The following is a 26778-nucleotide window of genomic DNA, read 5'->3' on the forward strand; positions in this document are numbered from 1 at the left end:
ATAGGCTTACCATAGTGAATCGGGGTAAGGCAAAAACATGGTTTGGAAGATGGATTGTTGGTGAACTTGCTCATTAATGAAATTTTATTAATTTCTAACAAAAAAATCTTACATTGTGTAGTTTTAACTGAATTCTGAATGATAAAGCTTGTCCCTTTTTTAGCTGATGCAACATCTGCTTTAACATTAACACACTTGTCATATTTCTTTCTGTGTCAAGCTTTAAGGCATGCAAATAAATTAGTTTTATTGGTATTTCCACCTTGTAAAATTCTAGCAGTGCAAAGCTTACAAATTGCAACTCTCCTGTCACCCAATTCAAAGTATTTCCACACAAGAGACATTTTCTTTCACACACACAACACGAGTTGTAGGTTAAAATTGTCAGACGTGTTTTTCTGCCCCCTTTTGACAAGAAAAAAAACAGGCTATTTTTAAACAAATCTGATGCCGGACAGATTTTTTATTTAACGGTATGAGATTTTCATGGTACGATAACCATCTCAGAAAATAACATGGTTTCACGGTACACAATTATTATGATCAGTTACAATGACCTTTAAAGTGTTTTTTTTAATTTTTATTTTGTTTTGTTTTTTATTTTTTTGGGGGGGGTTGAAAAAACGCTTTATTATAATTTAAACTTGAAACCATTTTTTTTTTTATGGACGTATGTGTAAAAAAAAGTCTCCCTTTTGAAAATAAATAAAATAAATAGAATAAATAAGAAAGCTAACAGAATTATAATAATAAACATGATAAAAAAATAGCATGTAACTATAACATGTTATATAACTAAAGCATGTTAGTTTACATGTTAGCATAGCATGTTAAATTAACTACTAAATTAAAAATAACATCAGCTTTGTGAGCTTTAAAGTAATGTCCTATGATTATTAACAATTAATATATACTGTAGGTGCAGACAGCGCAGCCAGACTGCTCCTGTCTGTATCTTTAACTCGGTGGTTCTCAACTGGTTTTGCTTCAGGACCCAGATTTTACATTGGAAATCAAGTGGCATCCCACCATAAATGTAACCTGTATTTAATGTATCCTGGGTCGCATTTCCTTTTATGTTGCATAGTTTTGTTCATGGTTTTCAAGTACATGGACATGCATCAAGTGACATTATTTTTGTTGTTGATGTCGACAACAAAAGTGACTGGAAGTTTTCTCTCCCCCCTTTTAAAAATTGAAGAGCATATTTACTTATATGAGCCCATTATTATCCCATTTGTTTCCTAATTTCAAACATAATTCAAACCGAACATACATATTACACAGGAGGAAAGGCTCATCATTACCATGGTTAGGTCAGTGTAGCTAGTCTTAGATAATAATAATAATAATAATAAATTATATTATTTATGAAAAAATAAATACTAGCTGAAACACATCTTGAAACTTTAATTACAACTGCCACTGTTGATATAAAATGAGGTCTAATAGATTCTACCTTTAGAATATTTCATATGAAACCATAACATTTTGTCAAAATATAACAGTTACTTTTACTCATGTAAAATCGTGAAACAATTTTGTAAAGGTGATGTATAATGAAAAAAATAATAAAAAAAATAGCACATAATACAGTGTTGCTCTTTTCCTCCACAGTGCAGTTTGGCATGTCAGGGCTGCCTACTGTTTGAGAGGTTCGACTTGACTTCCTCCATAATGCTTTAAACTAGAAAAGTCTCACTAGAATTGAAATTGGTCACATCAGTTTTGCGGTCTGCACTCCACAATATCGAGGGAAGCCTGGTTGTTGCAAGCACGCGCCAGATAGAAGAGCAGATCATGATCACGAGCTGGTGCTGTGACACTCGTGCGAAAGTGCAGATGAGAAGCCTTTAGCTGATTGCGAGATTATCATTAAATATGCCTCGGCAGTCCTAAATAGGCCATCACTTGGTCAGCCGCCGAAATATCTTCAATGGGAGAACCATGGCATTGTTCTTTCCCTGCTGTCCGCGACCCAGTCCGAATAGACCTGCGACCCACCAGTTGAGAAACACTGCTTTAACTCACACACACACTCATTTATGTCAGACCCCCTTGCCTCGCTTTTCTCTGACATTTTCTCCTCTGCATGTGTGTGTGTAGCGCAAGTTGACGAGTCTGACAGGCAGTCGAGGAGGAAAGGAGATGCGCACACGCTGGTGAGATTCTCCGTACGGTTGCATTTTCTTTCTCAATACTGTTGATAAGCAAATGTACATGGTATGAAAACCATCAATTTTTATACCGTGGTATACCGTGAAACTGGTATACCGCTGCGACCCTATTTCTTTTAGCGGCTAATACCTATGTTTGGCCGATACATTGGTGCATCTATAGTGTAGTGGGAGTTGAAACTAACTTTTTGCAACATTTTTGGTGAGACAAGCTATTAAAGGAATAGTTCACTTGATCCTTTTTGTCCTTTTTTGGAGCATGACAGACCCTGGTCCCAATCCACTTTCATTGAATAGAAGAGAGCAGCATGGACATTCTTCAAAACTTAATTGTCATATGGGTTTGGAATGACATGAGAATTATTTTTCATTTTTGGATGAACTGTTCCTTTAAAAATGTGTACTGTTAATCTCCAAAAGATTCACTTTTTTAAGTCTCAAGATTTCAAAAATAGTTAAATTCTATTCTTGAGGTTAGTGTTGTATGTTGTCCAGGCTTGTTTAGGGATAGATCAACAGCTCTCTACATCGTTCAACTGTGAGTTCATTGTGGGTTGGTTGTCTTGGCAACTGGAGGAGACAGTTTCCATATGGACTATAACTGTTGCTATGGAAACAAAGTTTTTATTTTCTATTAATAATCTGGCGGGTACATGTGTTAGCATTGAGAGTCTTAATGTTCAATCTAGTGGAAAAGATTTTTGGGAGATTTTGTCCAGCTTTGTTGATCTGTTAAAATTCCTCAGGCTTTCTTGGTTAATATTGTGTTGCAGTGTGTGCACCGCTTTAAGGGACGATTCCTTTATAGTGGTCGACTGATATATCACAGCCGATAAATCGGCCTATATTTTGTAGTTTTAAATACAAATGTAAAAATGTATTGGCGTCGGTGGAAAATTTTTCCTGTTTGGCCGATTAGTTTAACAAGCCACGAACACGCAGAGAATCACTCGTTTGCATGTGAAGGAGCTGTCTGAGGCATGTAAACGACCAGTCACAGTTCAGTTTGTTGTTTCGTGCCATCGTGTTTCAATAATAATGGGCTTGCACTTTCATTTTCCCTCTGTCTCTTCAACAGTTCCATATAACTTCTTGTCTAACTGTCTTGTTTAATGACAAAAAGGCAAATAGTACTGAAACTTACAGTATACCATATACCCTTTACAAATATACAGATCTTTCAAAGATTTAATTCACGAACCTTACAAAACTTGCACAAATCCAGGGATTTCTTCCTGTGAAGTGCACATTCCTCTTGAGCGCTTATAGATCTCTGAAACACACATTATATCATCCTGGACAAAAACCGGGTCCCTCTGACTTACTAATTCTGCATTAAGGTCAGTCCATGACAAAAGCAGGTGGTCTCCCTATCATTGTACGCCCATTGTGCAAAGGGGCCTCAGTTTGTTCCTGGAAAGCAGCAGATGCCCTAACCCCACCCCCACCCTAAGCGGTTAGTTGCTGTCTCTGAATTTGCAGGAGAGCAACATGATCACACGGGTAGTTGGCATGTTGTTTCCGAGAGTTCCGTTACCCTGGGATCGGCCACATTATGCTGACTCACTGACAAGCGCCATCTCCTATCAGACTTTTTTGCATCGGCTCCAGCATGTTTAACTTCCCCTGTGGTGCGACCGGAAGCTGATTTTGTGTCAGCAGCGTGGGAGACCCAGGTTCAGATACCACATTGAAACCAAGAAGTAATCTGGTTTGCAAAATCAGTGACGAGCGCAGTTCAGAGGTTGCATTTTTCCTTCTAACATTACATTTTTACTCCACTTATGGTTAGGTTTAGGTTTTGGGTTTGGGTTGGGGGGGTGGGGGGGTTACAGTTTATACAATATGCATTCCTCTTCACTGTATTACAGCCTGTACAGCTGAAAACAACTTGCTTTACAACTTGCTTTTGGTGCCCCTCCATGGACATTTCTGCTGGAAAATGGAGCTCACACACGTGCCCAGACTCCCAACAACAGTTACCGCTTTGGCCACTGGGGGCTTTTTTTTTTTCTCCCTTTTTCTCCCCAATTTGGAATGCCCAATTCCCAGTGCAATCTAAGTCCTCGTGGTGGCATAGCGACTCGCCTCAATCCGGGTGGCGGAGGACAAATCTCAGTTGCCTCCGCGTCTGAGACGTCAACCCACGCATTTATTTACGTGGCTTGTTGGGTGCGTTACCGCAGAGACATAGCACGTTTGGAGGCTTCACGCCATCCACCACGGCATCCACGCACAACTCACCATGCAGCAGAGCAAACCACATTATAGCGACCACAAGGAGGTTACCCCATGTGACTCTACCCTCCCTTGCAACCGGGCCAATTTGGTTGTTTAGGAGACCTGGCTGGAGTCACTCAGCACACCCTGGGATTCGAACTCGTGAACTCCAGGGGTGGTAGTCAGCATCTTTACTCGCTGAGCTACCCAGGCTCACTGACTGGGGGCTTTGTTTTTTTGCATTTTGGTAAGCACAGACTAATTTGAGCAATTAAAAAAGTACTGCTTCCGATTTCAATGTGAGATCGAGTGAGAGAGCAAATTTAAGGTCAAAGCTCTTCAAGTGTGCTAAATGGCTGCCATTAATGTCATATTTAGGGCTTAATGTCTAATCAAAACAAAATCAATATGCGATATGACTTAGTGTGACTGTACAGTAGGGCTGGGTATCAATACAGATTTCACGATTTGATTCAATTTCAATATGATTTGATTTGATTGTGATTCACTTGGGTATATTTCAGTTAAAATGTTCATTTTGCTTGCATATGAAAGAAATTCTCTCTCAGGTAATGCTGTTGATTATGCTGGGAACCTTCTTACCTGCCACGTTAAATTAACAACATGGCCCAAACTATGCAGTTCAATTGCTGTTTATATAACAAATATACAGGTAATAACACAACTAAAACTGAAGTAAACTTTTAAGTAAAAAATCAATTTTGGGCTTTAAAGAATCCACATCAGGATTGTTCAAATAAAGATCGTGATAAATATGAAATTTATATTTTTACCCATTCCTACTATACAGCACTGTCCACACCACACATCTAGCACTTTTCTCTGTCATTTGATGAATTACTGCTGCCCTGATCACTGAAAAATGTACACAAACTTCTCTTTTTAATAAAACTTGGTGTACCGCCTGCTTTCCATGGTACGGAACGGTAATTGCACAAGGCAATGCTATGATTAAGATGAAATGTGTAATAAGCCTAATTTACTTAGAAGAAAAGTGTGTTTGCGCTGAAAAGAATGACATTAACATTCACATTTGACATTTATTTCAGCGTGCCTGCATGGATTTGCCCCCTAACGCTCAGCCAAGCTGTTCAAGCTGGAAAACATATAGATATAACACGGTTACTATAAACTGTTGATGTGCTTCACTAAACCTACTATAGATTAATTGAATCTATAGTGAAATATGTACAATTGGGAAATGTATATGAATGCTTCTTTGCAAAACCTAAGTAATTTCCTTTGGTAAGGAGTGATAAACACAGCAAGCTGTTCTATCCTTTGTTTTCATTGTGGTATTCTGCCAGGTTCAGCAGTAGCACAATGACGCACAGAATATGATTACTGTAATTTCATGCATTTCATTTCTTTTTTTGTTTTATGCTGAAGCAGTTTTTCAGTGGGTGCACCAGAAATAAGAGGTGAAAGCTGACTTCATACCTGTGGGCACCAAAAGTTTGTTGTAATTGCTAAGGCTAGTATCTCTATTACTAATGCTCATACCTGGGGTTAAGGATTAAGACAAACCCCCAACAATAATTATGAGTATTTAGTGTGTTACTCAGCACTGTTTATGCAATGGACATGAGTGATACCTCAAATTGTGTGGCTTGTTGAAGAGAGTGTACTGCTTCTTTTCTAAGTGATCAGACTTTCAGATCAGATTTTCGCCTAGAATGAGAAAACAGGGTGAAAAAAATTCTATAGACTTAGATTAAAGGACGAACCCTAGCTACATTTGGGAGAATATCATAGAGACTTGATGGTGGGCTCTTTTGTCTTGGGCCAATAAGCAACCACCCACAAAACATTAGCAACCACATATATGAGAATTCCAAACTTAGAATGAAGTCTTTAAGGGGTATGCAAGGACAAGCCAGTTGGTTGTTTGAACTGTTCATTGGTGTTAAGGATAATAATGAATAAATATAGCTGCAAGCAGCGATGATGGGCTCAAGCACCATGGGTCCATTTTGACCCGGTGGCTTTTGGAAAACAATGCATGATAGACACGTGCATTTGATCGATTAAACAAGTTAGACACCATGTCTTACCTTCTGCTCAGACATAGTGGTTAACAATTTTTATGTGTGTGGCAAATGTTATTGTAACAAATGTTCACAGAAAAGGAGGAAGCGGGAGATGGCAAATCCAACTCAAATGGTATCTTTTTATTTTCTTTAAACTCAATATTTTCTCAATAGATTCAAACTCGTGAACTCCAGGGGTTGTAGTCAGCATCTTTACTCGCTGAGCTACCCAGACCCCAATTGTCTTGACATTATTCTAAACAATTTTGAAGTGATTTGGGTAAATGTAAGAGGACTATTTCAAAGTCTGTTTTGAGTGCAATACTTTCTCCTGCCAGTTAGTGGTGCTATGACCATGACCCACAATAACCACATCCTTGTGATCATCTCCCATTACCAAACATGCAGCTCAATAGACCTTTTTCACAGACTGTGATGGCGCATTTCCACCTTATCTATCAGCATAAATCTCAAATTTTTTAATGATACATTTTTTTAAAATATTGAGTGCAAATTTATAACATTATGCTTTGTGTTATATTACCTTGGAATTAGTAAAAAACAAAAAATAATAATTACCACAGCTACGAGGGGGTTTCTATTGCAGCTGCTGAGAGAGTGACAGTAAATTTGGCATCTTCTCCCACTTAAGTGTCTTAATCCACTGCTCTCTATTTATTTCCTCTTCTGGAAAGTCATTCATGTAACCTTGGGTGTCTAGGAGTGGAAGAGGAAGAGAGGAGACACAGGAGTAGATTCTTTCAATCCCTTATTATAAATGCTGGAGTAGAACATTCACTGGAGTGGAAACAAACACTGGAGTGGAAACAAACTATTAAACGTAACACTTTTTAATGCAAAGTAGCACTTCATCAACACAACGTGACACTTCAAGAACTGACCTTCAATGAACAAAACAGGAGGGTATTTATACAAACAGTGCTAACGAGGGAATGGAGGACAGGTGAGGAAGATGGGGAACAGATGAGATTCTGGGAGATGTAGTCCAGGGAAACAATTTAAAATAAGAGTCCTCAGAACAGAATGGTGAATAACTGTGACGTTACCCCCACCCCAGTTAAATGGTGACTCCAGGCACCCCAAAGACAGATGAGGAGGGTAGGGTGATGCAGAAGGTGAAGAAGGATCCAAGGAAGATGAACAGTAGGCCTGGGGGGGGGCTTGAGGGCTGGAAATGGATCCGGGGGCCTGGGGGGCGGCTTCAGGGCTGGGAATAGATCCAGGGGCCTGGGAGGTCGCCGCAGGACAGGGATTGAGTCAGGAGGCTTGGGAGTCGGCCGCAGGACAGGGACTGAGTCAGGAGGCCTGGGAGGCGGCCAAAGGACAGGGACTGGGTCAGGAGGCCTGGGAGGCGGCCGTAGGACAGGGACTGGGTCAGGAGACCTGGGATGTGGCCACAGAGCAGGGACTGGGTCAGGAGGCCTGGGAGATGGCCACAAAGCAGGGGCTGGATCAGGAGGGCTAGGAGGAAGCCACAGAGCAGGGACTTGAGGTCTCAATGGCGGAGCCAGAGATGGGTCCGAAGACGGAGCCACAGGAGGATGGAGGATTTAGGTCTCAAGGGGAGGAACCGGAGGAGGAGCTGGCGGAGCCACAGGAGGATTGGGGTATTGAGACACAGGTAATGGAGAGCGTGGTGGAATGGGCAGAGCTGTAGGAGGGGGAGATCCAGGGATTGAGGGTGGAGCAGTAGGAGACAGAGGGTGGAGCCAAGGAAGGGTTGACGGAGGCAGGAGGATTCGGGAGAGGCTCGAAAAAGGCAGGCGGAGCCGTGGAAGGCGGAGCTGTGGAAAACTCTGGGGGGCGGAGCCATGGAAGGCAGAGCCGTGGAAGATTCGTGGGGTGGAACCGTGGAAGGCGGAGCCGTGAGAGGCTTGAGAGGCGAAGCCATGGAAGGCGGAACAGTGAGAGGCTTGAGAGGTGAAGCCATGGAAGGCAGAGCCGTGAAGGGCTCGAGGGGCGAATCCATGGAAGTCAGAGCCATGAGAGGGTCGAGGGGCAAAGCCATGGAAGGCGGAGCCGTGGAAGGCGGAGCCGTGAGAGGCTCGAGGGGCAAAGCCGTGGATGGCGGAGCAGTGAGAGGCTCGAGGGGCAAAGCCGTGGAAGGCGGAGCCATGAGAGGCTCGAGGGGCAGAGCCATGGGAGGCGGAGCCGTGGAAGACTCGTGAGGCGGTGCCGTGGAAGGCGGAGCCTTTGAGAGGCGGAGCCATGAGAGGCGGAGCCGTGAGAGGCTCAAGGGGCAGAGCCATGGGAGGCGGAGTCAAGGAAGGCGGAGCCGTGGAAGGCTCGAGGGGCGGAGCCATGGGAGGTGGAGCCGTGGAAGACTCGTGAGGCGGAGCCGTGGAAGGCGGAGCCGTGAGAGGCTCGAGGGGCAGAGCCATGGGAGGCGGAGTCAAGGAAGGCGGAGCTGTGGAAGGCTCGAGGGGCGGAGCCATGGGAGGCGGAGCCGTGGAAGACTCGTGAGGCGGAGCCGTGGAAGGCGGAGCCGTGAGAGGCTCGAGAGGCGAAGACATGGAAGGCGGAACAGTGAGAGGCTCGAGAGGTGAAGCCATGGAAGGCGGAGCCGTGAGGGGCTCGAAGGGCGAATCCATGGAAGTCAGAGCCATGAGAGGCTCGAGGGGCAAAGCCGTGGAAGGCGGAGCCATGAGAGGTTCGAGGGGCAAAGCCATGGAAGGCGGAGCCATGAGTGGCTCGTGGGGCAAAGCCATGGAAGGCGGAGCCATGAGTGGCTCGTGGGGCAAAGCTGTGGAAGGCGGAGCCGTGGAAGGCGGAGCCATGAGAGGCTCAAGGGGCAAAGCTATGGAAGGCTGAGCCGTGAGCGGCTCGAGGGGCAGAGCCATGGGAGGCGGAGTCAAGGAAGGTAGAGCCAAGGAAGGTGGAGCCGTGGAAGGCTCGAGGGGCCATGGAAGGCTCGAGGTGTGGAACCATAGGAGGCGGAGCCAAGGGAGGTGGAGCCATGGAAGGCTCGAGGGGTGGAGACATGGAAGGCGGAGCCATGGGAGGCAGAGCCAGGAAAGGCAGAGCCGTGGAAGGCTCAAGGGGCTGAGCCATGGAAGGCGGGGCTGTGGAATGTTCGAGGGGCGCAGCCATGGAAGGCAGAGTCATGGGAGGATCAAGGGATGAGGCCGTGGAGGGCTCGAGGGATGAGGTCATGGAAGGTTCGAGGAACGAGGCTGTGGAAGGCGGAATCTTGGGAGGATCGTGGGAAGAGTCCGTGGAAGGCTCGGGGCTAAGAGCCGTAGATGACTGGGAAGTGACTCCTGTGGTAGAGAGTACAGGCAGGGACTGGGGATTGACCTCTGTGGTCGTGAGCATGGGCAGTGACTGGGGAATTACTTCCATGGTCATGAATATGGGCAGAGACTGGGGAATGACCTCCGTGGTCGTGAATATGGGCAGAGACTGGAGAGAAGGTGTCCTTTTCCTTCTGCTCCTCTTCTGGCCAGCAGGGAGTGTGGTTACGGGGATGGTTGCGGCTACAGGCATTGGCTCTGGGACGGTCGAGGCTACAGGCGTTGGCTCTGGGACGGTCGAGGCTACAGGCATTGGCACTGGCTCGTAAACCGTGGAAGGCATGGGCACTGGCTCGTTAACCATGGCAGGCATGAGCATTGGCTCGTTAATCGTGGCAGGCATGGGCACTGGCTCTTTAACCGTGGCAGGCATGGGCACTGGTTGTGGCCCGGGGTTCTTGCCATAATTCACAGTGTAAGGGGGAAATGTAAGGAGAGGAGTTACCTTGGAGACAGGGGCCATGGAAGGCTTGGAGACTGGGGCCGTGGAAGGCTTTGAGGGAGGAGCCGTGGAAGGCTGGAGGGCGTCCACTGTGGGAGGAGGTTCAAAGTCCTCATCCTCCATCCTCGATCTAAAATTTGGAAAAGAACTGACTTCGATTTTCTAGTATTTTTACATTTCAGTTAATAATTTTATTATATTTTATTTATATAAATAATTATGTTTGTGCAGTGCATTTTAATTACAATAAACTTAGACTTCTATAGCTTTTTTATATCACTTTAAAAACTGCATTAACTTGCACAATAAATTGCAGTGGCAACAGAGCTGCAGAGCCACCTCCACGTAGTCGGTGATCGTCTTGCATCACAGACGCCTTGCATTGTTTTCCGAAAGCCACCGGGTGAAAATGGACACATGCATTTGGCATTTAACATTATCCGAAACAATTTTGAAGCAATTTGGGTAAACACAAGACTACTGTTTTAAAGTCTCTATGACCATGTCCCAAAATAGTCACATTCATGTGTTTAGCCCCCAAGACTAAACATACATCTCAATTATGATGTAAATCACACATCGCACACAAAAGATATGATACACTTCCTGTTTGCCATTTATGCCATTAATTTAATGCCTCACTTTGACAACACCATTCGATACATCAAAAATCTGTTCACAATTTAGCGTCTTCAGTGTCTTGGCATAATGTTGTCTAAATGTGGTGACAGTCTCATGAATCCCCTAGGAGGAGTATTTAAAGGTTCAGAGACTGCAAAATAAAAATATCCCAAATGTCCGACTTCCTGTTGGGCAGACCTAATGTCTATAATTATGAAAGTTCTCTGGCTTGATGAGAACTATATACAGTACTGTGCAAAAATTTTAGGCACTTGTGAAAAATGTTGAATAGTGAGGATGTCTTCAAATATAATGACATAAATATTTTTCATTTATCACTTAATGTCATATAAAGTCCAGTAAACATAAAAAAGCGAAATCAATTTTCGGAGTGACCACCTTTGCCTTTAAAATAGCACCAATTCTCCTAGGTACACCTGGACACAGTTTTTCTTGGTTGTTTGCAGATTGGATGTTCCAAGCTTCTTGGAGAATTCGCCACAGTTCTTCTATCTGTTTAGGCTGTCTCAATTGCTTCTGTCTCTTTATGTAATCTCAGACTGACACCTGCCGGTGATCACCGGTGATTGGTTCTGCGCAGAACTTGCTCATCTCAAACAAGCCTATTGAGTCTGTCCTTGCTGCAGCCTGTAGCATGATTAAATCCACTACGTACTGGATGTTTGTAACCTCCGTGAAGTTGGCACCCCATATAATTAAATCATTACCAAATCTATACCATTCGTTTGTGCTGCATTTGTGCTGCAAAAATTTACGTTTGTGCTGGTTCATTGTTTGAGATATTAGACATTATTTTTTGGCTGTGTGACGTCACTTTCCACCCCATGTGGTCCAAATCGCACCAAACCAGTGTCATTCATTTGTGCTCGATTTGTGCTGATTTGTGCCATTAAAATTAATCTTGTATCTATTTCCCTTCCTTAGAAATAACATGAAACTTTTTGGGAGCAGTGATGTCTCTCTCCACCCCATGTGGTCCAAATCGCTCCAAACTGGAGTTGTTCGTTTGTGCTGATTTGTGCCATTAAAAGAAACATAACATATTCCTTTCTTTGTATTTAACAAGATAGCTTTTTGGAGCCGTGAAATCGCGCAGGGTAAACCTCATATCAGTCACTCTCACCTGTCTTCATCATTTGTACTTGCTTCTGGTTTGTGCCGTGTTTGGTATCATTGAAGCATTAATTTATGGGCAAAGATTTAATCTTTCACTACATCAAACTCAAACACATCTCTCTGTCAGGAAATATCAGATTTGGTCTGATATTTAAACTAAGGATGCAAACTACTCACCTTTCAGCTAAAGTCACTTTTTCTGAAGCTAATTTGACCAAATTGTTTGGTAAAATTTCTAAATTGTCCTTATGAAAATAATTTTAAATGGTTATTTTAAGCTTAAAAAATTCAACTAAAAACGTGAAACTCAGTTATCCTCAATTTATCTACAGCAATAGCAAAACTTAACAAGATACAATACAAATCAAATAAAAATAGTAAAATTTATTAAATAAAATTAACATCAAGAATTTATAAATATAAAATAAATATAGCCTACACAACCAGTCCAAAGGATACTAACTAAGTTTGTTTCTCATAATCTTAAAACCTTTTGATCTAAAGGCTTATGGTCAAATGCTTGGGATTACTTCTGTACTCAAAAATAAATTGTGCCTAATTATAGATGTCTATACAAACATTTTATTTATTTGTTTTATTTATTTATTTATTTTTTAAAGAAAAGTAGCCAACATGTGTCCAGCATATGAAGTCATTCAATACTGTTTAAAAAGCATCCCAGGATGCATCTGAAGTTGACTGAAAAAATGAACTGTGTGCATAGCTGGAATAGACAAAAGGCTACACTGAAGAAATTCAAATAGAAGATGTTTCTGATTTAATTTGTTTTGGTCACTGCATGATTTCCATACTTTTGTGTTACTTCTTAGATTTGATGATGTTATACTCTAAAATCTAAAATATGCAGTAAAAAATAATAAAGACTAAGCAAGTGTGATCAAACTTTTCTAAAAAGTTCTAGTCTTACACTAAGGGGGTGTTCACATTGAGCGCATTTTTGTGTCCGTCCGTGCTGTTTTATAATTGATTTAAATGTAAAAGTATGCTAGATAGATGGCTTGTTCGTGTTTTTAGACGCCATATCAAGTTAAAAAGAACCTAAACTGTTAAACGTCTTGAGTCGAGACACCTACGTTTTGCTCTTTTTTGGCACTGCATGTAATTTTAATACAACAAATGCATTCCAGCATGTGAACGGCACCTAACATGTTTTCAAACATTGCGCTGAAATTTCAAACAAATATTTTGAATATAAGCTAACATATTGGCCTATGCAATTACACAAACACCGTCAACACAAGTCGTGCCAGCTTCTAGCAAAATTAAAACAAATAAACAAATTCAGAGCTGAATACTGTGGCTGTTTACTTGCGAAAAAACTTGGAATAATTAGCCTATATAAACATTATGTACAGCTTTGTTTAGCAGTGTCACATATAGCCTATAAACAAATAATAATTTACAGTACAAACACAGACTTTTTTTGTTTTTGCATTTGGAGTTTGATGTGGTGAAAGATTAAATCTTTGCCAGAAATTAATGATTCAATGATACCAAACACGGCACAAACTAGAAGCAAGCATAAACGATGAAGACAGGTGAAAGTGATTAACATGGCGTTTAGCCTGTGCGATTTCACAGTTTCCAAAAGCTATCTTGTTAAATACAAAGAAAGGAAAACGTTATGACGAGCACAAACGAACAACACTGGTTTGGAGCGATTTGGACCACATGGGGTGGAGAGCGACGTCACTGCTCCTGAATACAAGCTGTTATTTCTAAGGAAGGGAAATAGATACTAGATTCATTTTAACAGCACAAATCAAGCACAAAGGAATGACACCGGTTTGGTGCGATTTGGATGACATGGGGTGGAGAGTGACATCACTGCTCCCGAAAAGTTTCTTGCTATATCTAAGGAAGATTAATAGTTACAGTGTTTCTTTTAATGGCACAAATCAGCACAAATCGAGCACAAACGAACGGCACCGGTTTGGAGTGATTTGGATGGCATAGGGTGGAGAGTGACGTCACTGCTACCGAATTCAAATTCTTATTTCTAAGGAATTCAGGGAAATAGATACAGTGTTTGTTTAAATGACACAAACCGAGCACAAACTAACTGCACCGGTTCGGAGTGATTTGGACGATATGGGGTGGAGAGTGATGTCACTGCTCCTGAAAAGTTTCTTGCTATAGGTCTATCTAAGGAAGGTAAATGGATACAGTGTTTTTTTTTAACGGCGCAAATTGAGCACAAATGAACGGAACTGGTTTGGAGCGATTTTTTACATTTAGCTTTTAAACCTCAGATCACGTGATAAAAAAATAATTGAAGCTGTGCAACAAACACAAACATTGAGCATGCATATATCATGAAATATTAACGATCTATTTTGCATGTGGGTATTCTAACATCCATAACAAATATATATATATAATCCAGACATAAACAACGACAATTTTACCAAACAAAGACAACATGAATGCTGAGTTCATCATTGCCACTGAGTTAGCACATGCGTGTTCAAACAATCAAGACGTCATCAAAATCCAATCCGGCGCATGTGTGTTACAACATCCAGTACATATTGTATCTAATCCAGTACATCATCGCGCTACAGGCTGCAGTGAGGACCTTTTGGAGCTTTGCTGTCCTCTGACCACTGGAGATTGGCTGTGCTCTATTGGACATTTCTGGTTCTGCGTCTGAGCACTTTGCTGCTCGATCTAAAATTTGGAAAAGAACTGACTTCGATTTTCTAGTATTTTTACATTTCAGTTAATAATTTTATTATATTTTATTTATATAAATAATTATGTTTGTGCAGTGCATTTTAATTACAATAAACTTAGACTTCTATAGCTTTTTTATATCACTTTAAAAACTGCATTAACTTGCACAATAAATTGCAGTGGCAACAGTATTTAAGATATCCTGTTGGGAAGAGCTTATGACTGTTAGCGCGAAAGTTGTCCGGCTTGATGAGATCTATATGTGTACAAAGTTTGGTGATGGTAGCTCAAAAGGGATGTGCTACAGAGCCCCCCGAACATGCCCATCTTCTAGGTGGCACTACAGAGCACCCCCTGCAACTTTGCCAAGCCCTAATGGCCAACGACTCTGATGTGTGTGCAAACTTTCAAGCGTTTTCACACATGTTAAGAACCCCAAAAGTACAGAAAACCTTGAAAAGATTAATAATAATAATCATTCTTAGAAGAACAATAGAGCCTCTGCTCTTTCAGTGCTTGGGCCCTTATAATCCTTAGAAGAACAATAGGCAGACTCCATGACAGCTTCTTCCCCCAAGCAATCAGACTTCTGAACTCTTGATCTCCCACGATCTAAATACATCAGCACTGCACTTTATTACCCTTACTCTTATATCTCACACTGGACTGTCATAAATTATATTATTATTATATTATATTCTCTCTTAACAACTGACTATCAACCGACAGCCTGAATGTCAATACAGTACAATACTGTACATTCTATATATACTATATATACTTTTTTATATATTTTTATTTTTTATTTTTATTGAATAATGTGTATCTATATAGTGCGTATTGTATACTGTACAGTGTATGTTATTATTTGTATATTGTTGAGTGTAATTATGTGTATATCAGATGTATAAATTGTGCTGTGTTAATTTGATGTTATTGTAAATTGGTACTGTCTCATCACTGTCACAACTGCTATGTTGATCGGAACTGCACCCAAGAATTTCACACACCATTGCACTTGTGTATATGGCTATGTGACAATAAAGTGATTTGATTTGATTTGATAGGCCTCCGCACTTTCAGTGCTTGGGCCCTAATAACAATTAATGTGTTGCCATGGCAACAGTATTTAAAATATCAAATATCCCTTTACATATTTACATCAGCAGTGTCTTGACATTATTCTAAATAATTTTTAAGCAATTTATGTAAACACAAGAGGGCTATTTCAAAGTCTGTTAAAAGAGCCATACTTCCTGCTGCAGTTGGTGGTACCCATAATAGCCACATCTGTGTGATCAGACTTCATTTCCAAGCATACAGCTGAATTTTCTTCAAAATCATACAATACACAGAAGTTATAAGGAACTTCCTGTTTCACATTTGTGCCCTTAATTTATTGCGTCACCATGGCAATACCGTTCAATATATCAAAAATCTGTTCAAAATTTAGTATCTTCAATGTCTTGGCATAATATTGCCTAAGTTTGGTGCCAGTCACATGAATCCCCTAGGAGGAGTATTCAAAAGTTTCTGCCTGCAATTTAAAAAATATGCACATTCAATCCAAAATGGCCGACTTCCTGTTGGGTGGAGCTAATGACTGTAATTTTGAAGTTGTCCGGCATGATGAGAACAATATATGTAGCAAGTTTGGTGACTGTAGAAGAAACTGACCCCACCACTTTTGTCAAAAGGTGGCACTATAGAACTCCCCAGCCACGCCTATGTGTTAACTTTTGCTCAGGCCTAATGGCCGACAACTCTGATGTGTGTGCAAAATATAATGAAAGTTCAAGCATGCCAAGTACCTCAAAACATGTGAATATACACAAAAAGAAATGATGACATTTAATGCATTTCCATGGTAACAGTATTTAAGATATCAAGAATCCCTTCAGAATTTTCAATCTGCACTGTCTTGACATTATTCAAAAAAAATTTAAGCAATTCAGGTTAACATAATAGGGATATTTCAAAGTCTGTTAAAAGTGATACACTTCCTTCTGCCAGTTGGTGGCGCTATGCCCGTGACCCACAATAGCCACATCAATGTGATCAGCCTGCAAGGACAAACATTTGGCTCAATTTTGATGTAAATCACAACATGCACGCAGAAGATATGAGACATTTCACATTTTTTGACGTTAATTTATCGCGTCGCCATGGCAACACCGTTTGATATATCAAAAATCCTTTTATCGTCAATGTCTTGGCATGATGTTGCCCACATTTGGTACCTGTAACATGAAATCCCTCTGAGGAGTATTTCAAATTCCAGAGCATGCATTTTTCAAACAATCCAAAATGGCAAACTTCCTTTTGGGCAGAGCTTATGACTGTCAGCACGAAAGTTCTCCGGCTTGATGAGATCTATATGTGTACAAAGTTTGGTGACTGTAGCTCAAAAGGGATGTGCTACAGAGCCCCCCAAACATGCCCATCTTCTAGGTGGTGCTACAGAGTCTCCCCTAATGGCCAACGGCTCTGATGTGTGTGCAAACTTTCAAGAGTTTTCATGCGTGTTATGTACCCCAATTGTACCGAAAACCTTGAAAAGCGGAATAATAATAATAATCTTTAGAAGAACAATAGGGCCTCCTCACTTTCAGTGCTTGGGCCCTAATAATAATAATATTAACGAGGGGTCCCCCTGTCACAGGGGGACATAGGGCCCTCGCAAAATGTAGACAGGGTAAACTGGCAAACGTGAGAGATGTGTCCTGAGCAGGAGTCAGAGCGCTTGGAATGTCAACAAGAAATTAGAGATTGATCAAAAGAACTTGATGAGCATGTTGATATAATTCCTGATCTATCCATTCAAAATGAAAGAAGCAATCGATTTGAATCTAGTTTGAATGTCTTGTGTAGATCAGATGCTCTCAATCTACTTAGGTCTCTGAACTCCAAACAAAAAGATATTTTCTATCAAGTAAGACAGTGGTGCTTAGAGAAAGTTAGAGGTAAAAAGCCAGAACCTTTCCATGTATTTGTTACTGGAGGTACAGGAACAGGAAAGTCACATTTAATCAGAGCTATTCATTATGAAGCAACCAGATTATTATCCCAAATTGCAACTGCACCAGACAAAGTTTCTGCTCTATTGACAGCAGCTACTGGAATTGCTGCTTTCAACTTGGGTGCCAAGACCATCCATAGTACATTTTCAGTCGGGACAGATGTAAAATTGCCTTACACCTTTAGGAGAAGAAAAAGTAAATACAGTGTGTGTGGTATTTAGTGACTTGCATATGCTGATTATAGATTACATTTCTATGGTAAACCACAGCCTACTAGCCTATGTCCATGGTAGGCTTAGACAAATAAAGCAGACAGGTGACTACTCTCCATTTGGTAAAGTTAGTATAATTGCTGTGGGAGATTTTTACCAATTGCCTACTGAGAGGAAAACCATTGTATTTGCAAAAAAAATTGGATTTGTGGAACAGCACATTTGCACTGTCAGAATTAACAATCATTGTTAGACAAAAAGACTCAGCTTTTGCGGAAATATTGAATAGATTACGTACACGTAGCAAGAGTTCCCCATTATCACTTGATGACTTAAATATGCACAAATGTAGGGAAACTGGGCAAACCTCTTCCGCTTTACACATTTTCCCAACAAATACGCAAGTGGAAGAGCATAATATCAAACAGATAATTGCATATTGTCCAGACCACATTTGTGTAGAGGCTCAGGATTTTGAGAAAAATTAACAAACAACAATAAACAAACAAACAAATGCAACTTAAAAAGGGACACTTTTCCAAAGTATTTAATTCCTGTTTACCGGAAAAGTTTCTATTAGGTAAAGGTGCATGTGTCATGTTAATTAAGAATATAGACGTCACTGATGGGCTTGTAATGGTGTCTATGGTACTGTAACAGACATAGCCTTTAATACAAACAACACAATTGTGAATGTAGTATTTGTTCAGTTTGGTGATGATAAAGTTGGGAATACCACTTGAAAGCGTACACCACCACCTAGAAACATCATGAATTCAACTCCAATTACTTTAGAGGAAGAGCAAGTTAACAGCAAGGGTGGGTTGTGTAAGCAGTTTCCATTAAAGTTGGCATGTGCTTGCACTGTACACAAAATGCAAGGATTAACTGTCAATAAAGCAGTCATATCGCTAAAAAAAGATTTTTGCAGCTGGACAGGCATATGTTGCTTTAAGACGAGTCAAGGCTTTAAGTGGGTTGATCATTCAAGATTTTGCTGATAAAGCAATTTATTGCAAAAACAACATCCAAGAATGTATCAACACAATGCCACAGTTTGAACTATATAATATTTCACCACATAACACCAACTAATCTTTTATAATTTTCCTAATGAATGTTCAGGGTTTACACTGCCATTTGCCAGATTTAACGGCTTCAATCCAATCCTATAATAATAGTTTATAGCTGTAACAGAGACATGGCTGCCTGTAAACATATCAAGTGAAACCACTTGCATTGAAGGCTACCACTTTCACAGTGCTCCACGTTGTTTTGTACAGACAACCCTCTGTTAAACATGGTGGTGTTGGCATACTGTAGAACTAATAATGATTACAATATTTTGGACATTCCCAATGTTAACGTAGAGTGCATAATATGTCAACTCAAGAAACCTGATATAATCATAGTTGTTATTTACAGGCCACCACAATATCGCTTATCTTTGTTTAAAAAATATATTACCAAACTCTGCAATACATTAAACAATCTGTCAGATAATATCTTTTTAATTGGTGATTGGAACCATGATGATTTGAAAACACACACAATGTCTACATTGATGGCAAACCAAGGCTATGTTCAGTGTGTCAAAGAACCTACCACTGAAAATGGAACATTGATTGATCATGAGTACAAGAATCTAAATATCTAAATATACTACCATTGCACAAGTTATGGCAGTATATTTCAGTACACATGAATCAATTCATTGTACATTTTCACAAACATAACTGTGTTTCTATAACATATCAAATTGTGTAACTGAATACAGCGTTTGCCTCGTAATTGCCATGTTGGTGTAATCAGGAATGGCCCATTGGTGATCATGCACAATTTGAAGCTGATCAGACCAAGCATGACCAAGTTATACCCACTTCCTGGCTGACTTCCTGTTGGGCGGAGCTTAAGACTGTCAGCGAAGTTGTCCGGCTTTATGAGATCTATATATGTACCGAATTTAGAGACTGTAGCTGAAAAAAGGTGTGCTACAGAGAATCCCAAAAATGCATATTTTAAAGGGGGCAAAACAGAGCCCCCCACGACCCCCCATGTGAAATTTTGCCCAGCCCTAATGGTTAACAACTCTGATGTGTGTGCCAAATGTCATGTAAATGTAAGCATTCCAAGTGCCTTAAAACACACCTAATATATAAAGAAAGGAATAATAACATTCAATGTGTTGCCATGGCAACATTATAAAAGATATCAGTAAATCCTTACCAATTTCACATCAGCATTGTCCTGACATTATTTTAAACAAGTTTGAAGCAATTCAGGTAAAAATGAGAGTGCTATTCCAAAGTCTGTAAAAAGTGCCACACTTCTTGCTGCCAGTTGGTGGCACTATGACCTTGCTTCACAATAGTCACATCCATGTGATCAGCCCCCAATACCAAATATAAATCTCAATTTTGATCTAAATCACACAATGCACACCTGTTTCTCATTTTTCACCATAAATTTATCGCCTCGCCATGGCAACACCATTCGATATATCAAAAATCCGTTCGCAGTTTAGCATCTTCAATGTCTTGGTATGATGTTGGCCATGTTTGGTGCCTGTCACATAAATCCCCTAAGAGTATTGCATTTTACAAACAAACCAAAATGGCCGACTTCCTGTTCGGCAGAGCTAATACAAGCTAATGGGAGATATGTCTGTCATGGTGAGAACAATGTCCTCACCAATACTTGTGAATATCAGACAAACTCTGTGGCAACCACAGCGATAAACTAAATGTAAATGAAATGTTAGGGGCGCTATGGAGTCCACTGGCCACACCCAAGACAAATGACAAAATTATTATAAAATCTTGCCAAACTTTGACGGGTGTGCCAAGTTTCAATAGTTTTGAAACATGTTATATGCATTTACGAACTAGGGGGTGCTGTGGAACTGATGAGGCATGTCTATGCTGAATTGCAATATCAAATCAAAAGATGTCCTAAGACAAATGTATGTGTAAATTTTCATAAATTTTCAGCCATCGGTAGCCCCTCAAAACACCATAGGAAAATGTGAAAATCCCACATTCCATCCATCATGGCTGACCTCCTGTTGGGCGGAGTCAAATACAACCAAGTGAACTTTGTCTAACATGATGAGAGCAGTAACCATACCAAATCTTGTGCACATCTGAGCAACTTCATCCCAACCATTGCCTGCGTTTGAAGGCGCTGTAGAGCTCCTCGACCACACCCAAGCCTAAACACTACATAACTTTTTGATTTTACGCAGGTCTGATGTGTGTGCCAAGTTTCTTGAGTTTTCAAGCATGATGAATGCCTTATAAATGGGTGAATGCATTAATAATAATAATAATAATAATAATAATAATAATAATAATAATAATAATTGTGAAAAAAACATTCCAAAAACAATAGGGTTTGAGGCCTGCACCTCTGGTGCTCGGGCCCTAATAATAATAATCCTTAGAAGAACAATAGGGTCTCCGCACTTTCAGTGCTTGGGCCCTAATAATAATAAAAATGATGCTTAGAAGAACAATAAGGTCTCCGCACTTTCAGTGCTTGGTCCCTAATAATAATCCTTAGAAGAACAATTGGGTCTCCGCACTTTCAGTGCTTGGGCCCTAAAAAGGCTCCGTTATGTTCATGTGACACCGATCAGGTGCATTTAAAGGGATATATGGATGCTAAGTGCAGCACGTCAACATGGTAACTAACGGATAGTCAACAAATAAATCGGATTAATAACTATAACATCTTATTGCACAAAAATATAAAAGAAATTTAAGAAATAAGATCCAATACAGATCAGCACAAAACTGCTTATGCGCATCCTGAATGCAGAATGACGTGCTTCAATGTAACCGGAGTGCTTCAGGGCAATCCTCGATGCACATTCTAAAATGCAGAACAGAATCAGATAAAATCAGCAAAAGACTTAATTCTATCTATAGCACCTCACAAATATGGGAATAATACTCACATTTTATGTCTGACAGTGGTCATCTTGTGATGTATTGTTGATGTAGTGCTTTGCTGTAACAACAGCACATAAACGACAAAACCTAAAGCATTAAAGAGACGAAACTTCTTGCTGTGGGTTTTACTGTGCTGACTGTTATTCACTGTTAAGCACAGCAAGCTATCATCACATAAATATGCTCTCTAAAAAGTTGCATCTCTCAATTATGTTGAGAATTGTGTCTCCCATTAAAACCACCACCACTAAAAATATTAATGTTGGTAGTCAACCCCACTAATCGACTAGTCATTTGTTAGACTACTAGTCGATTAGTCAACCACCCTGGCACATCCCTATTGTCTATACATGTGTCTCGTATGACCCTACAACTTGGACGTTTGCCTGTAAAGCATGTCCTCACGATTTCACATACACATGCTGTAATAGAGTACTGTATATTGCAGATATTTCAGTATATTACAGATTACTGTACCCTTGTATTCCGATTTAGTGCACACGCACTGTTGTTGTATGCTTTGCTTGTATCCAAGAGGAGCAGACTGTGTATTTAGATTTTGGGCGGACACTGTGTGTTCCATTCTGTTTTAACAGTTGTTGATGCACTGAAAACTGTCATGCCTCTTCACCCCCACCCAGTCCACAATCCTCAATTCTGATTCGCTCTTGTGTCGTTATTCCACAAGCATAACGCTCCCACCCTGGAGGGGAGCGTGTGCGGCTGACACCCAGCTCATGCCTGGGCCATTCCATAGACACTACCCCGCCCTTCACGGAGCCCCATCTCACCGCGAGGATGCCAGATTCCCCCTTTGTTACGCACACTATTCCCCCTGGACACTTTATTATCCCCCTTTATGGACATTTTACTTGTATTATTATTTCCAATAAATACCTCTCCGAGGCTTGACACCATACCCACTGTGTCTGTCTCTTGCTCACCCCACCACAGTGCTCAGAAATCCTCAATAATTCGCACACAAGCCTCTCACTTTTAATCTGTTTTCTGCTTGGTTTCTGATCTTGAGGCCATTTTCCTATGTAACTAATCATTTAATCAACTAAGTTCATACTGTTATGAACACTTATGGGACAAGTGACTCAAAAAGAGGTTTTCTTGATTTTGTCTGGTATTTACAGCATGTTTTTGTGTCGTTGTTCAGACTTCCGATATATATGCTGTCTAAAACTTTTTAAACTACAATTTTAAATCAATGTTCCAAAATAGAAGGTGCAAATTGGAAAACTGTGAATGAAGTCATTTTGTGTTACCTAAGAGAGGGCTGCTGGCCAGTATCTTATGAGCTATTTTTGGTTAATAGGACAGAGTAGGGTGGGCAGTTTTTGTATGAGTAATCAAAATATTTATTGATGTAGCATTTTTATATCAAGGGATGCTGTAAATGGCAGATATTTTTATAACAACCTATAGTGTTTGTAATGGGAGCAAAGCAGTAGTAACTAGATTTTCACTTGGTTTTGAAGAAAATGTTAGCCTGTGCAAAACTAGTATTACCACAATACTAGGGTGGTGTGTTCGGTTGACAGGGCACTACTGTGTGGTTGCTAAGGTGTTCTGGGTGGTTGCTAGGTAGTTGTTTACTGGCCTATGTCAAAAGAATAAGATATTCTGGCCCCTAGATAAGACTTGAGTCATCCTTCTTTAATGGAAGTCTATGAGATTTTTCCACCCATTTTATCATACGCCAGGCAAAAATTTTAAGCCTGATTGCTTACAAAAATAATAGCACACCTCGCCTGCACATCATGTAAGGTTTGTTCAAATCCCTAACTCTAAATATAAGCAATTATAATGATGTTGGCAAGCACCACTAATTCTATTCTAGTGCTGTTTTCTGTTGTAGCAACAACAGTACAACAGCTTTGTAAAGACAGAATATATCATTCTGTATTTTAGTGGGTTAGCTTAATGTATTTGACTTTGTTTGCAAGTTTTGTTCAGTGTGTCATTCTGTTCCACAACAAATTACAAGCCCAACCTCATAAAGTGGCACTGCGAGAACTATGACTCTTCCCAGCATGCTTTGCCGGGTTGGATGGGCGGTTTAGAAGGACTGGAATAATCTAAAATCAATGCACAGTATGGATCGCCTGCCCACTGCTGTTTTCACTGCTGACCCATTGTGCTTTCATTTCAGTGATTGATAGACAGCAAAAAGTATTTTGATGCATTTCTGTCAGGTCAGCATATTTGTCATTCCTGGTTAGCTTTATAGGCCTCTGGACAAGCAAGTCTGCAGTTTTCCTGTAGAGCTGCCCAAAGCTGGGGGCTTCTCAGGAAGATGTATGATCCTGTTTTCAATAACATAACTTACAAACTAAAAAGTCACTCCAGGGCACAGCAGGAGATGGCCTGTTTATCTCTAGGTCTACATCTCACAGTTAAGTGTGCTCAAAAGTCTTAAAACATGCTGTGTTTTGCAGCTGGAAGTCCATTCAGCTGCTGTCCAGTGTCAAAGATTGTTTTTAGTCATATAAATATTATATTTAAATGCAGTGTTATTTTACATGTTATTTTACATATCAAACATATACAAGATTTGGAGTCTCTTTAGGATATTACTTTACATATAGCACGCATGTTACACATTCTGTCATGTAACTTAGTTCAAGTTCATTAGTGCATTCTCTTCATTCAATGTAAATGATCAAATCATTAAATTGTTTGTGCCTTTTACCACTTTTATTTATAAGGACAGAAAGATAGGACAGGAAATGATGGTGAGAAAAGGAGCAGACATTACTGGGCAATGTTATGAGCAGGATTCAAACTTGCTCTACCTTCCATTACCACTACATCTCAGTGTGTCTCAGCATGTGGTTTTTAGCATGTTTGCAGTTCTGAGTGTAGTGTTGTCACCGTACCAAAATTTACCGGTACCGATACCAGTGAAATTTCATGGTTCTCAATACCAATTTTGTTACCACAGAACAAATTTGCTAATATGATAATGTGCTATTAAACACACTACTTCAGCCTATTTAAAGTAAAATGTCAATGTAAATAATAAATTAAAAGGTATGCATGTTTCCTTCAAGTGTTTCTAACACTGAAATCTGTTTTATTTTTTCCCCAAATCCTTTTTAATTTTTGTAATTAATTTTTTTAAAATTCCTTTTCCAGAATTCCATGTTTTAAAGTTTAATTTAATTTCATTATCAAAATGGTGTCTAATCAAAAACATTTCTTTAAACTTTTAAAAACTTTTAACAAGTAAAAAAATAGAACAATTACTTATCAACATACCATTGCATTTTTTAACAAACATTTATCCAGTACAAAAGCACTCTTGCTTGTGGTATATTGCTTAATTTTTAATTAATTTAATTTAATTTAATTAAATTTATTATTATTATTATAATTAATTATTATAATTATTATAATTTCTACAATGAGGGTTACATTTTACTATACAGTTATAATATATTTCTGCTGCAATTTCTTCAATTTTAGGCATTTAGCTTTTATTATGAATCATGCTTTTATTTTGATGTGTATTTTTGACAAAAGTTTAACCTCTCTGGATAAACAGTTTGTTACATGGCCCAGTGTGATCGTTAAAGCGCAAATGCTGTGATTTAATTATATAAATTATATAAAAATAATGCTTCATTGTGGATTAGTGCTCTGCTCTGTCATCTCTCATACAACGCGAGTGATTCTCAGTTTCCAGTGTATGAGTTGTCTGCTTCACACATTCATTTAAAGCTCATGAAGCTTATACAGACTAAGATTGCAGCATTTCGCGGTTTAATAATCACACTAGGACATATCACGATTTTAATTTGATTAGTTGTGCATTTCAGTGTAAAAGGAGGAACAGAGAACACGCTCAAATAAGCCTGTGAGCGTCTGAAAGTCGTGTGTCAGTAAGACAGTTAGCGGGTACCGGATTACGTCGGTGCTCGGTACTACCGGTACTATAGAATCACTGGTGTCGTTACATCTTTTTTATTTTAGTACCGACTTGTTATCGAAGTACTTTTGACAACACTATCTGAGTGGTTGCTAGGCCATTGCTATATGGTTGTTAGGGCATTGCTAGGTATTCATTTGCTATTGTGTTGCTAGTGAGTTTAAGTCAGATTACTTAGAAAATTAATCAAAAGTAATCAAGCCTCTCCTCAGTCCTCAACAATTTGATGTATTTTCAATGTTTGTAGCACAAATGGTACAAAACAGTAAACTCGTTAAAGTTTAATTTTGTTAATAAAGTTGATGCGACGTGCCTCAATGCTTGACACGCCGCTCACGTCCAGTGTAGATAGGGTGTTAGGGTAATGGCTTTGTTATGGCAACTTTGCTGTTGTGCAATACTGGAATATCCATTGTTAAAGCACTGTTACTTTAGGTACTTGATTTGATTATGAAGAAACCATTGTGGTGAACCCTCAGTAGAGCCAACGCTGGACCAGAACCACTGCTGAGATGCCATAGCGATTTAATGGTTTCCCTTTCATTGATGTGAAGCACACTAGGGGATGATGAATTTCCATTTGATAGTTATTAGTGGGTGCCGTCACAAACTGTTGTGTTGGTTTAACCCACGGCAAGATGGGCATGGTGTGTCATCCAAAGTGTTGTCAGAGAAGTTTGGGTGGACACTGACGGCAATTTAGTGTTGAGTGATATGGATTATTGTTTGTTTTTCTCTGTACCCTGGAAAATCCAGTTTGAGCTGGTAGTGATGTTTTTTAAGTGGCGTTTTTAAACATGGTAGCTGGGTTCTAGTTGGCCTAAGCTTGCCATTAGACCATCTTGGACCAGCAAGAAACCAACTACCAGCTGGTCAGACTAGTTTTAGGTGGTTAAGCTAATTTTGAAAAGTTTGTGGCTGGTCGAGCAGCCAATGACCAACTTTGACCTGATAATATAACCAGATGGACCAGCTAGAAACCATCTACCATCTA

The 26778-nt window shown here is 40.1% G+C and overlaps 1 protein-coding gene across 4 annotated transcripts in view; it reads left to right on the forward strand.

The window, feature by feature from the left end:
• Positions 1-26778, forward strand: part of LOC127426321 (calcium/calmodulin-dependent protein kinase type 1-like) — a 128392-nt gene that overhangs the window by 22964 nt on the left and 78650 nt on the right. Inside the window, exon 2 of one of the 4 annotated variants that reach the window (XM_051673069.1) lies at positions 2107-2162. The exons of the other annotated variants lie outside the window; for them this stretch is intronic. Coding sequence (XP_051529029.1) covers positions 2149-2162 — 14 coding nt within the window. The 5' untranslated portion in view covers positions 2107-2148. The remainder of the gene's footprint in view (positions 1-2106; positions 2163-26778) is intronic. 4 annotated transcript variants of the gene reach the window in all.

Source organism: Myxocyprinus asiaticus, chromosome 35 (assembly GCF_019703515.2).
Source record: "Myxocyprinus asiaticus isolate MX2 ecotype Aquarium Trade chromosome 35, UBuf_Myxa_2, whole genome shotgun sequence".
NCBI lineage: Eukaryota > Metazoa > Chordata > Actinopteri > Cypriniformes > Catostomidae > Myxocyprinus > Myxocyprinus asiaticus.